The sequence below is a fragment of the Coregonus clupeaformis genome, unplaced genomic scaffold, assembly GCF_020615455.1.
Source record: "Coregonus clupeaformis isolate EN_2021a unplaced genomic scaffold, ASM2061545v1 scaf0766, whole genome shotgun sequence".
NCBI classification, from domain to species: domain Eukaryota; kingdom Metazoa; phylum Chordata; class Actinopteri; order Salmoniformes; family Salmonidae; genus Coregonus; species Coregonus clupeaformis.
This window is the reverse complement of record NW_025534221.1, coordinates 192,615-204,735: the sequence shown is the minus strand read 5'-3', so window position 1 is coordinate 204,735 and position 12,121 is coordinate 192,615. Positions and strand designations below refer to the sequence as shown.

At 40.8% G+C, this 12,121-nt stretch overlaps 1 protein-coding gene across 1 annotated transcript; it reads right to left on the bottom strand.

The window, feature by feature from the left end:
- Nucleotides 1-10,819: 10,819 nt before the first annotated feature.
- On the bottom strand, nucleotides 10,820-11,861 carry LOC123485613 (zinc finger protein 2 homolog; the record flags this gene model as incomplete). The annotated part of the gene is made up of 1 exon (XM_045216646.1): nucleotides 10,820-11,861. A coding segment is annotated over one exon (1,008 nt), but the record flags the coding sequence as incomplete, so codon positions are not given.
- Nucleotides 11,862-12,121: the final 260 nt, after the last annotated feature.

The window sequence follows — 12,121 nt, the reverse complement described above, 5'->3', positions numbered from 1 at the left end:
ATAGCACAAAACAAATGATAAGGCTAGAGAAATATATCGAGAAATATTACAACAACAACGCAACACCCAAACATGACGGAAGATAAACGAGGAGAACCGATCTCCAAGAGGAAACGCGACTCGTCGACTGAGACAGATGATATATGCTTTTCACCACTGGGTCTGGTAAGTGTGGAAAGCGACCTGTTGAACTTGATAAATGACAAAAACTGGGCATACTAGAATTGGTCAGTAAGGATGTAAAAGAGTTGAAAGCGAGTCTTGAAATGAGTGACGAAAAAGCTGCGATAATGGAAACAGAAACCAAAAAATTAAAAGTGACAGTAACTATGGAAAAGGACGTTAGGGAACTTTAAAAGGAGAACAACCTTCTGAGAGAAGCCTTACTAGACATCCACACTAGATCGATGAGAGAAAATCTAGTACTTACGGGTATTCAGGAAAAGGGAGGGAGAAATAACAGAGAATATTATGAAGGACTTCCTGCGTACAGCGCTTCAAATCCCACTCGAGGCTGTCGATAAAATCCAACTCGAACGTGTACACCGTTTCGGACAAAGAGGACAGAGATATGAGCGCCCAATCGTTTTAAGGATAAAGCAATGGTTAAAAGCCTAGGTAAAAGACTTGCTGGCACGAAAATAGGCATGAATGATCAGTTCCCGAGGGAGATTGCAGAAAGGCAATCTTCAAGGAAAATAGATTAAAAGGGAAACGTGTTGCACTTGTTGTCGATAAACTGTATATTGACAACCAAATGTTCAGCGACACAAGGACTACTCCATGGCTATTCTAAAAGTTGTAATAGAGGAGTCGAATAATGGAGCACCTGATACTAGCAATGGTAGGGATTGTAATATTAAAGAACATTTACAGTAAGTATAGTATTTTATAAAAGGATAAGATGATATAACAAGAAAAGATAACAAGCAGAATAATACATCTTCAAAATACAACTAATTAGAACATGGCTTTTTTGGCGGACGGTTGTTGTGGTTGTTTTGGCGGACGGTTGTTGTGGTAGTTCCTGTGTTCTCTCTGGCGTTCTTTCCCCCTTGCGGCAGGTGCGGGATGCGGGTGCGTTTGCACGCTCGGCCCATTTCCTCCGCAGTTAACCATGTGGTGTGCATTTTTGTGTTTGGAAAGGTGCGGCGTTAAGTGAGTGAGAGGGGAAATGGTTGCATATCCCAGAGCCGACCGGGGGTCTATGAGCAGGAGTAGTGAGAGAGAGCTTTCAATTGGGTCCCGGTCCCTCAGGATCCGAGGGGACGGGGGTGGTCTGCCGGTCACTGGGTATAGATATGGCTCATTAACCTTTACGGACCAAATAATGATGATCCACACATCTTTGACAATATATATAATAAATTATCAACCCTGAAAGCAATTCAAGACAATATTATTATGGTGGGGGATTATAATACTGTTTTAAATAGCTCAATGGACCGTAAAGGAAATCACACCACAAACAATCACCCACATGCTCTTAAGGAAATCGTGAATGTCATGGATACATTAGAACTAGTAGATATATGGAGGCTTAAATATCCTGATCTAGTTAGATATACATGGCGGAGACTCAATCAAGCTAGTCGTCTTGACTTCTTTCTTATCTCATTCTCGTTGGCACCAAAAGTTTAAAAAGTGTTGATAGGGGACAGAATGCGGTCGGACCATCATATAATAGGCATATACATTACTCTTACTGAATTTCCACGTGGGCGAGGATATTGGAAATTTAATCAAAGCCTATTGGATGATAATTTATTTTTAACTAGGACAAAGGAATTTATAACTGACTTTTTCCGACATAACATAGGTACAGCAAATCCCCTTATTGTATGGGACACCTTTAAATGTGCCTTTAGAGGCCATGCAATTCAGTACTCATCTCGAAAACAAAAGCAATTTAGGTCAAGAGTTTATACTAACAAAGGAAATAGAAAGTCTAACAGAACAGATAGATAGCAATAAAAACTGTAACATAGAGGCTCAGAATAAATTAGAGGAAAAACAAAAATAAATGGAGAAACTTATTCAAGAAAGATCAAGTGTAATATATTATAAAAATAAAGCAAACTGGATGGAATATGGGGAAAAATGCACCAAATTCTTTTTTAATCTTCAACATAGGAATGCTACCAAAAATAATTTAATGAAACTGGTTACAAGTGACGGAGTCACCCATGATTCACCAAATGATATTTTGAAGGAGGAAACAAAGTACTTTAAGCATATGTTTTCATTTAAGTCGCCTCCATCTCCTCTAACTGAAGCTAATTGTAGAGATTTTTTTTCTATTGATAATGTAAAATTAACAGCCACACAGAAAGACTCATGTGAAGGTGAAATTACAGAGGAGGAACTTCTGGATGCAATTAAATACTTTAAGTCCGGGAAAACTCCAGGGTTGGATGGCATACCAGTCGAGGTATACCAAACCTTTTTTGATATACTAAGAGGACCGTTATTAGCATGTTTTAACCACTCCTATGTAAATGGTCGATTATCTAACACTCAAGAAGAAGGTCTGATCTCATTATTTTCTGAAACAGGATACAAGTGGAAAATATAAAGTTTTTTAATATTCCATTAAAAAAATTGGAGGCCCCTTACACTTCAGTGTTGTGATGCAAAAATTCTAGCAAAATGTATAGCGCATAGAATTAAAAAGGTATTGTCGGATATTATTCATTCTAATCAGACAGGTTTTTTACATGGAAGATACATTGGAGATAATATAAGGCAAGTATTGGAAACAATAGAACACTATGGAAAATCTGGGAAACCAGGCCTGCTATTCATAGCAGACTTCAAAAAGGCATTTGATAAAGTACAACTGAGGTTTATATATAAATGCCTGGAGCATTTCAATTTAGGAGTATCTCTTATAAAATGGGTCAAAATCATGTATAGTAACCCTAGGTGTAAAATAGTAAATAATGGCTATTTCTCAGAAAGTTTTAAACTGTCAAGAGGAGTGAAACAAGGTTGTCCACTATCGGCATATCTATTTATTGTGGCCATCGAGATGTTAGCTATTAAAATCAGATCCAACAATAATATCAGGGGATTAGAAATCCAGGGCTTAAAAACAAAGATGTCATTGTACGCTGATGATACATGTTTTCTTTTAAATCCACAACTAGAATCCCTCCACAGCCTCATAGAGGATCTAGATACATTTTCTAACCTCTCTGGATTACAACCAAATTATGACAAATGTACTATATTACGTATTGGATCACTAAAAAATACAATTTTTACATTACCATGTAGTTTACCAATAAAATGGTCTGATGGTGATGTGGATATACTCGGAATACATATCCCAAAGGAAATAAATGATCTCACTTCAATACATTTTAATAGAAAGTTAGCAAAAATAGATAAGATCTTACTACCATGGAAAGGTAAATACCTGTCAATTTGTGGAAAAATCACCCTGATTAACTATTTAGTATTATCCCAGTTTACCTATTTGCTTATGGTCTTGCCTACGCCTAGCGAACAGTTTTTTAAATTATATGAGAAAAAAATATTCAATTTTATTTGGAACGGCAAGCTAGACAAAATTAAACGGGCCTATTTATATAATGAATATTAATTCGGAGGACAGAAATTATTAAATATTAAAGCATTAGACCTATCACTAAAAGCTTCAGTCGTACAAAAGTTATACTTAAATCCAAACTGGTTCTCTAGCAAATTAAGAAAGATTGTCTCACCCAATGTTCAAGAATGGCCTTTTTCCCTTTATTCAGATTACAACCTCTCACTTTCAGTTATTTGAAAAGGAAATCATCTCCCAAATATCACTATTTCTAAAACAAGCCATAGAAAGTTGGTTGCAATTTCAATTTAATCCTCCAGAAACGACATAACAAATAATGCAACAAATATTGTGGTTAAACTCAAATATACTAATTGTTTTTTGACTAAATGTTTAAAAAAGGTATAATCTTCGTAAATTATATCATCGGTAGGACTGGTGGAGTTATGTCGCACATGCAGCTAACAAAAACATATGGAAATGTCTGCTCTACCCAAAATTACAACCAAATAATTGCAGCCTTACCGCAAAAGTGGAAGAGGAAAGTGGAAGGGGGAGAAAGTAAGGAACTTGTCTGTCGGCCTTGCATTAAAGAACATAATTGGTTAAGGAAAACTGTGATAAATAAAAAAGTATACCAGTTTCATTTAAGGACCAAAGGATTGACAGCCGTCCCATATAGATTGCAAAATAGTTGGGAAGAGATTTTTGACGTACCGATCCCATGGCATAGTGTTTATGAACTGATACGCAAAACGACACCGGATTCAAAACTTAGAATCTTTCAATTTAAATTATTATATAAAATTCTTTGGTACTGTCCATTTGTAGCTTGTTTTTGGACACAGGTCCAGGAATGGCTAAAGGATTGCAATATTTACCTGGAGCTAACCTTGCAGATAGCATTACTGGGTGAACTGAAAAGTCCTAGTCAATCGATCAATAAAATAATAATACTTTTAGCAAAAATGTTTATTTTCAATTCACAATCTGTAGAAACAATGAGAATAGAAAGGTTCAGAACTTTTGTAAAACATCACAGTACAGTTTAAATATATATGGCAAATAGAAATCCAATATGGATGGTGTTAAGAGATAGATGGGAGGTGTTGAATGGAATTGAAGGATGGGACTAATAACAACTAACAACAAATTATAACAAAGATAGCTAATAATGTAAAGTATACTGTGTCCGTAATAAGTATATACAGTGGGGGAAAAAAGTATTTAGTCAGCCACCAATTGTGCAAGTTCTCCCACTTAAAAAGATGAGAGAGGCCTGTAATTTTCATCATAGGTACACGTCAACTATGACAGACAAAATGAGAAAAGAAAATCCAGAAAATCACATTGTAGGATTATTAATGAATTTATTTGCAAATTATGGTGGAAAATAAGTATTTGGTCAATAACAAAAGTTTCTCATTACTTTGTTATATACCCTTTGTTGGCAATGACACAGGTCAAACGTTTTCTGTAAGTCTTCACAAGGTTTTCACACACTGTTGCTGGTATTTTGGCCCATTCCTCCATGCAGATCTCCTCTAGAGCAGTGATGTTTTGGGGCTGTCGCTGGGCAACACGGACTTTCAACTCCCTCCAAAGATTTTCTATGGGGTTGAGATCTGGAGACTGGCTAGGCCACTCCAGGACCTTCAAATGCTTCTTACGAAGCAACTCCTTCGTTGCCCGGGCGGTGTGTTTGGGATCTTTGTCATGCTGAAAGACCCAGCCACGTTTCATCTTCAATGCACTTGCTGATGGAAGGAGGTTTTCACTCAAAATCTCACGATACATGGCCCCATTCATTCTTTCCTTTACACGGATCAGTCGTCCTGGTCCCTTGGCAGAAAAACAGCCCCAAAGCATGATGTTTCCACCCCCATGCTTCACAGTAGGTATGGTGTTCTTTGGATGCAACTCAGCATTCTTTGTCCTCCAAACACGACGAGTTGAGTTTTTACGAAAAAGTTCTATTTTGGTTTCATCTGACCATATGACATTCTCCCAATCCTCTTCTGGATCATCCAAATGCACTCTGGCAAACTTCAGACGGGCCTGGACATGTACTGGCTTAAGCAGGGGGACACGTCTGGCACTGCAGGATTTGAGTCCCTGGCGGCGTAGTGTGTTACTGATGGTAGGCTTTGTTACTTTGGTCCCAGCTCTCTGCAGGTCATTCACTAGGTCCCCCCGTGTGGTTCTGGGATTTTTGTGTGGTTCTTGTGATCATTTTGACCCACGGGCTGAGATCTTGCGTGGAGCCCCAGATCGAGGGAGATTATCAGTGGTCTTGTATGTCTTCCATTTCCTAATAATTGCTCCCACAGTTGATTTCTTCAAACCAAGCTGCTTACCTATTGCAGATTCAGTCTTCCCAGCCTGGTGCAGGTCTACAATTTTGTTTCTGGTGTCCTTTGACAGCTCTTTGGTCTTGGCCATAGTGGAGTTTGGAGTGTGACTGTTTGAGGTTGTGGACAGGTGTATTTTATACTGATAACAAGTTCAAACAGGTGCCATTAATACAGGTAACGAGTGGAGGACAGAGGAGCCTCTTAAAGAAGAAGTTACAGGTCTGTGAGAGCCAGAAATCTTGCTTGTTTGTATGCGACCAAATACTTATTTTCCACCATAATTTGCAAATAAATTCATAAAAAATCCTACAATGTGATTTTCTGGATTTTTTTTCCGCAATTTGTCTGTCATAGTTGACGTGTACCTATGATGAAAATTACAGGCCACTCTCATCTTTTTAAGTGGGAGAACTTGCACAATTGGTGGCTGACTAAATACTTTTTTTTCCCCCACTGTAGGTTGTAGGTTGGGAGCTTTTGGCAAAGAACACAGTTAGAAAGATATGGCATATAGAAGCAACCCAGATGGACATCATGAAAATGATCGGAGAGGTTGAGAATAGAAGAAGTTCAGGAGAAAAAAACAAACAAAATATAATTATTTTAAAATTGATTGTGTCCATAAAATGTAGATAGTAAGTATAAACTGGAAGTAGAGGCCTAAGCATTGTTGTTCACTAGTTTACTCCAAGTAGGGAAAGGATGGCGGGGTTGGAAAGTTATAAAGGGGAATTTATATATTTTTTAAGGATATGTGTATGTATGTATGTGTGTGTGTATATGTGTGTATATATATATATTTACAGTGGGGAGAACAAGTATTTGATACACTGCCGATTTTGCAGGTTTTCCTACTTACAAAGCATGTAGAGGTCTGTCATTTTTATCATAGGTACACTTCAACTGTGAGAGACGGAATCTAAAACAAAAATCCAGAAAATCACATTGTATGATTTTAAATAATTAATGTGCATTTTATTGCATGACATAAGTATTTGATCACCTACCAACCAGTAAGAATTCCGGCTCTCATAGACCTGTTAGTTTTTCTTTAAGAAGCCCACCTGTTCTCCACTCATTACCTGTATTAACTGCACCTGTTTGAACTCGTTATCTGTATAAAAGACACCTGTCCACACACTCAATCAAACAGACTCCAACCTCTCCACAATGGCCAAGACCAGAGAGCTGTGTAAGGACATCAGGGATAAAATTGTAGACCTGCACAAGGCTGGGATGGGCTACAGGACAATAGGCAAGCAGCTTGGTGAGAAGGTAACAACTGTTGGCGTAATTATTAGAAAATGGAAGAAGTTCAAGATGACGGTCAATCACCCTCGGTCTGGGGCTCCATGCAAGATCTCACCTCGTGGGGCATCAATGATCATGAGGAAGGTGAGGGATCAGCCCAGAACTACACGGCAGGACCTGGTCAATGACCTGAAGAGAGCTGGGACCACAGTCTCAAAGAAAACCATTAGTAACACACTATGCCGTCATGGAGTAAAATCCTGCAGCGCACGCAATGTCCCCCTGCTCAAGCCAGCGCATGTCCAGGCCCGTCTGAAGTTTGCCAATGACCATCTGGATGATCCAGAGGAGGAATGGGAGAAGGTCATGTGGTCTGATGAGACAAAAATAGAGCTTTTTGGTCTAAACCCCACTCGCCGTGTTTGGAGGAAGAAGAAGGATGAGTACAACCCCAAGAACACCATACCAACCGTGAAGCATGGAGGTGGAAACATCATTCTTTGGGGATGCTTTTCTGCAAAGGGGACAGGACGACTGCACCGTATTGAGGGGAGGATGGATGGGGCCATGTATCGCGAGATCTTGGCCAACAACCTCCTTCCCTCAGTAAGAGCATTGAAGATGGGTCGTGGCTGGGTCTTCCAGCATGACAACGACCCGAAACACACAGCCAGGGCAACTAAGGAGTGGCTCCGTAAGAAGCATCTCAAGGTCCTGGAGTGGCCTAGCCAGTCTCCAGACCTGAACCCAATAGAAAATCTTTGGAGGGAGCCGAAAGTCCGTATTGCCCAGCGGCAGCCCCGAAACCTGAAGGATCTGGAGAAGGTCTGTATGGAGGAGTGGGCCAAAATTCCTGCTGCAGTGTGTGCAAACCTGGTCAAGAACTACAGGAAACGTATTATCTCTGTAATTGCAAACAAAGGTTTCTGTACCAAATATTAAGTTCTGCTTTTCTGATGTATCAAATACTTATGTCATGCAATAAAATGCAAATTAATTACTTAAAAATCATACAATGTGATTTTTTGGATTTTTTGTTTTAGATTCCGTCTCTCACAGTTGAAGTGTACCTATGATAGAAATGACAGACCTCTACATGCTTTGTAAGTAGGAAAACCTGCAAAATCGGCAGTGCATCAAATACTTGTTCTCCCCACAGTCAATGAACAGCATTCTTACATAGGTATTCCTCTTGTCCAGATGGGATAGGGCAGTGTGCAGTGTGATGGCGATTACATCGTCTGTGGATCTATTGGGGCGGTAAGCAAATTGAAGTGGGTCATGGGTGACAGGTAAGGTAGAGGTGATATGATCCTTGACTAGTCTCTCATAGCACTTCATGATGACAGAGGTGAGTGCTACGGGGCGATAGTCATTTAGTTCAGTTACCTTTACTTTCTTGGGTACAGGAACAATGGTGGCCATCTTGAAGCATGTGGGGACAGCAGACTGGGAAAGGGAGAGATTGAAGATGTCCGTAAACACACCAGCCAGCTGGTCTGCGCATGCTCTGAGGACGCGGCTAGGGATGCCTTCTGGGCCGGCAGCCTTGCGGGGGTTAACATGCTTAAAATGTCATACTCACGTCGGCCACGGAGAAGGCGAGGCCACAGTCCTTGGTAGTGGGCCTCGTCGGTGGCATTGTGTTATCCTCAAAGCGAAGAAGAAGAAGGTGTTTAGCTCGTCTGGAAGCGAGACGTGGCTGGTTTTCCTTTTGTAGTCCGCCTTTTGGCAAATCCCAAGCGAGCTGTCATGTGCCTTTTACTGAGGAGTGGCTTCCGTCTGGCCACTCTACCATAAAAGGCCTGATTGGTGGAGTGCTGCAGAGATGGTTGTCCTTCTGGAAGGTTCTCCCATCTAGAGCTCTGTCAGAGTGACCATTGGGTTCTTGATCATTTCCCTGACCAAGGCCCTTCTCCTCCGATTGCTCAGGTTGGCCGGGCGGCCAGCTCTATGAAGATTCTTGGTGGTTCCAAGCTCCGGTGTCTGAGAGATATCTTTGAGAAGTATTTCCACGACACGGCTTAACTAGGTCTTTCTATGCAGCACTTGACCACGACTGGACAATAATCAAGATAAGACAAAACTACAGCCTGCAGAACTTGCTTTTGTGGAGTGTGTTGTCAAAAAATCTCTTTATTACGGATAGTCCTCTCCCCATCTTTACAACCATTGAATCCATACGTTTTGACCATGACAGTTTAAAATCGAAGGTAACACCAAGTAATTTAGTCTCCTCAACTTGTTCAACAGCCACACCATTCATTAACAGATTCAGCTGAGGTCTAGAACTTAGGGAATGATTTGTACCAAATACAATGCTCTTAGTTTTAGAGATGTTCAGGACCAGTTTATTATTGGCCACCCATTCCAAAACGGACTGCAACTCTTTGTTAAGGGTTTCAGTGACTTCATTAGCTGTGTTTGCTGATGCGTATATGGTTGAATCATCAGCATACATGGACACACATGCTTTGTTTAATGCCAGTGGCAGGTCATTGGTAAATATAGAAAAGAGTAGAGGGCCTCGAGAGCTGCCCTGTGGTACACCACACTTTACATGTTTAACATTTGAGAAGCTTCCATTAAAGAAAACCCTTTGAGTTCTATTAGATAGCTCTGAATCCACGATATGGCAGAGGTTGAAAAGCCATAACACATACGCTTTTTCAACAACAGGTTATGGTCAATAATTTCAAAGGCTGCACTGCAATCTAACACTACAGCTCCCACAATCTTCTTATTATCAATTTCTTTCAACCAATCATTAGTCATTTGTGACAGTGCAGTACATGTTGAGTGCCTTTCTATATAAGCATGCTAAAAGTTTGTTGTTAATTTGTTTACAGAGAAATAGCATTGTATTTGGTCAAACACAATCTTTTCCAACAGCAGCAAGCTGATAGTTCTGCTGTTAGAACCAGTAAAGGCTGCTTTACCACTCTTGGGTAGCGGAATGACTTTGGCTTCCCTCCAGGCCTGAGGACAAAGACTTTCCTCTAGGCTCAGATTAAAGATATGACCGATAGGAGTGGCTATAGAGTCAGCTACCATCCTCAGTAGCTTTTCATCTAAGTTGTCAATGCCAGGAGGTTTGTCATTATTGATTGATAACAATCATTTTTACTAGGGAGCATAATTTTAGAGACCATTCCATGCGGTAAAAACTAAAGATAAAAAGTGATTTAATAACCCATGAGTGTGAATAAAAACACCTCCAACACAAACACACTTTTTTCCCATTTTCTAAATGTCTGACATATAACGCTCTGCGCATGGGCTATATAAAAACCTTATGCAATGATGATTGTTCTGCTACCCAGGTCTGGTATTGGAGATCAGTCCACACTCTGTGTTCTGCTACCCAGGTCTGGTGTTGGAGGTCATTCCACACTCTCTGTTCTACTACCCAGGTCTGGTGATGGAGATCATTCCACACTCTGTGTTCTACTACCCAGGTCTGGTGTTGGAGATCATTCCACACTCTGTGTTCTACTACCCAGGTCTGGTGTTGGAGATCATTCCACACTCTGTGTTCTGCTACCCAGGTCTGGGTGTTGGAGATCATTCCACACTCAGTGTTCTACTACCCAGGTCTGGTGATGGAGGTCATTCCACTCTGTGTTCTACTACCCAGGTCTGGTATTGGAGATCATTCCACTCTGTGTTCTACTACCCAGGTCTGGTGTTGGAGATCATTCCACACTCTGTGGATCTCCTGCATGTATTTTCTGATGTTTAATCAGAGAACTTGAATGAGAGTATCTCTTGTCACATTGATCACAGCTATAAGGTTTCTCTCCTGTGTGTGTTCTCTGGTGTTGTGTCAGGTTTCTTAGGGAAGCAAAGCTCTTCCCACAGTCAGAGCAGTGGTAGGGTTTGTCTCCTGTGTGTGTTTGCTTATGTTCAGTCAGATAATAAGCTCTACCAAAGCTTTTCCCACATTGATCACAGCTATAAGGTTTCTCTCCTGTGTGTGTTCTCTGGTGTCTGTTCAGGCTGCTTGACTGAGTAAAATTCTTCCCACACTGATCACAGCTATAAGGTTTCTCTCCTGTGTGTACTCGCTGGTGTATAATCAGTTGATCGGCTTGACTGAAGCTTTTCCCACATTGATCACAGCGATAAGGCTTCTCTCCAGTGTGGGTTCTCTGGTGCAGCTTCAAAGTCTGTGATGTTGAAAAGCTTTTCCCACAATCTGAACAGTGGTGAAGCTTCTCTCCTGTGTGTGTCCGCTGGTGTGTTTTCAGGTTGCTTGGCTGAGCAAAACTCTTCGCACATTGATCACAGCTATACGGTTTCTCTCCTGAATGTGTTCGTTGGTGAACAATCAGTTGATCGGCTCGACCAAATCTCTTCCCACACAGATCACAGCTATAAGGGTTCTCTCCTGTGTGTGTTCTCTGGTGCAGCTTCAAAGTCTGTGATGTTGAAAAACTTTTCCCACAATCTGAACAGTGGTGAAGCTTCTCTCCTCTGTGTGTCAGCTCATGTGTTTTCAGATTTCTTGAATGATTAAAACTCTTCCCACATTGATCACAGCTATAAGATTTCTCTCCTGTGTGTACTCGCTGGTGTATTTTAAATTCGGATGAAGATTTGCAACGTTTCCCACAGTGAGATTTCTTCCCTGTGGGTTTCCGCTGGTGTTTCTTGAGATGTTCTGATGTGGAGAGACTCTTCTCTGACTCCTCAGCTTCATGTTGTTGTTGAGGCTCCCCAGAGGATCCACGAAGGTCACGTCTCTCTCCTGTGTGAACGACAAAGTCACACAGTCACTAACCAGGTTTCCATTCAACCATTTCATTCAGATGAACACATGAAAAAGGTCACGACTGGGCTGATGGAAACAGGAAATGCAGGTACAATTTTATAAATAACGACAGGCAATTTGTAGGCGTATGAATACTTTCTGAAGGCACTCATTTGTTTGTTCGACATGGTGGGATCTTTCTGTGTCTGT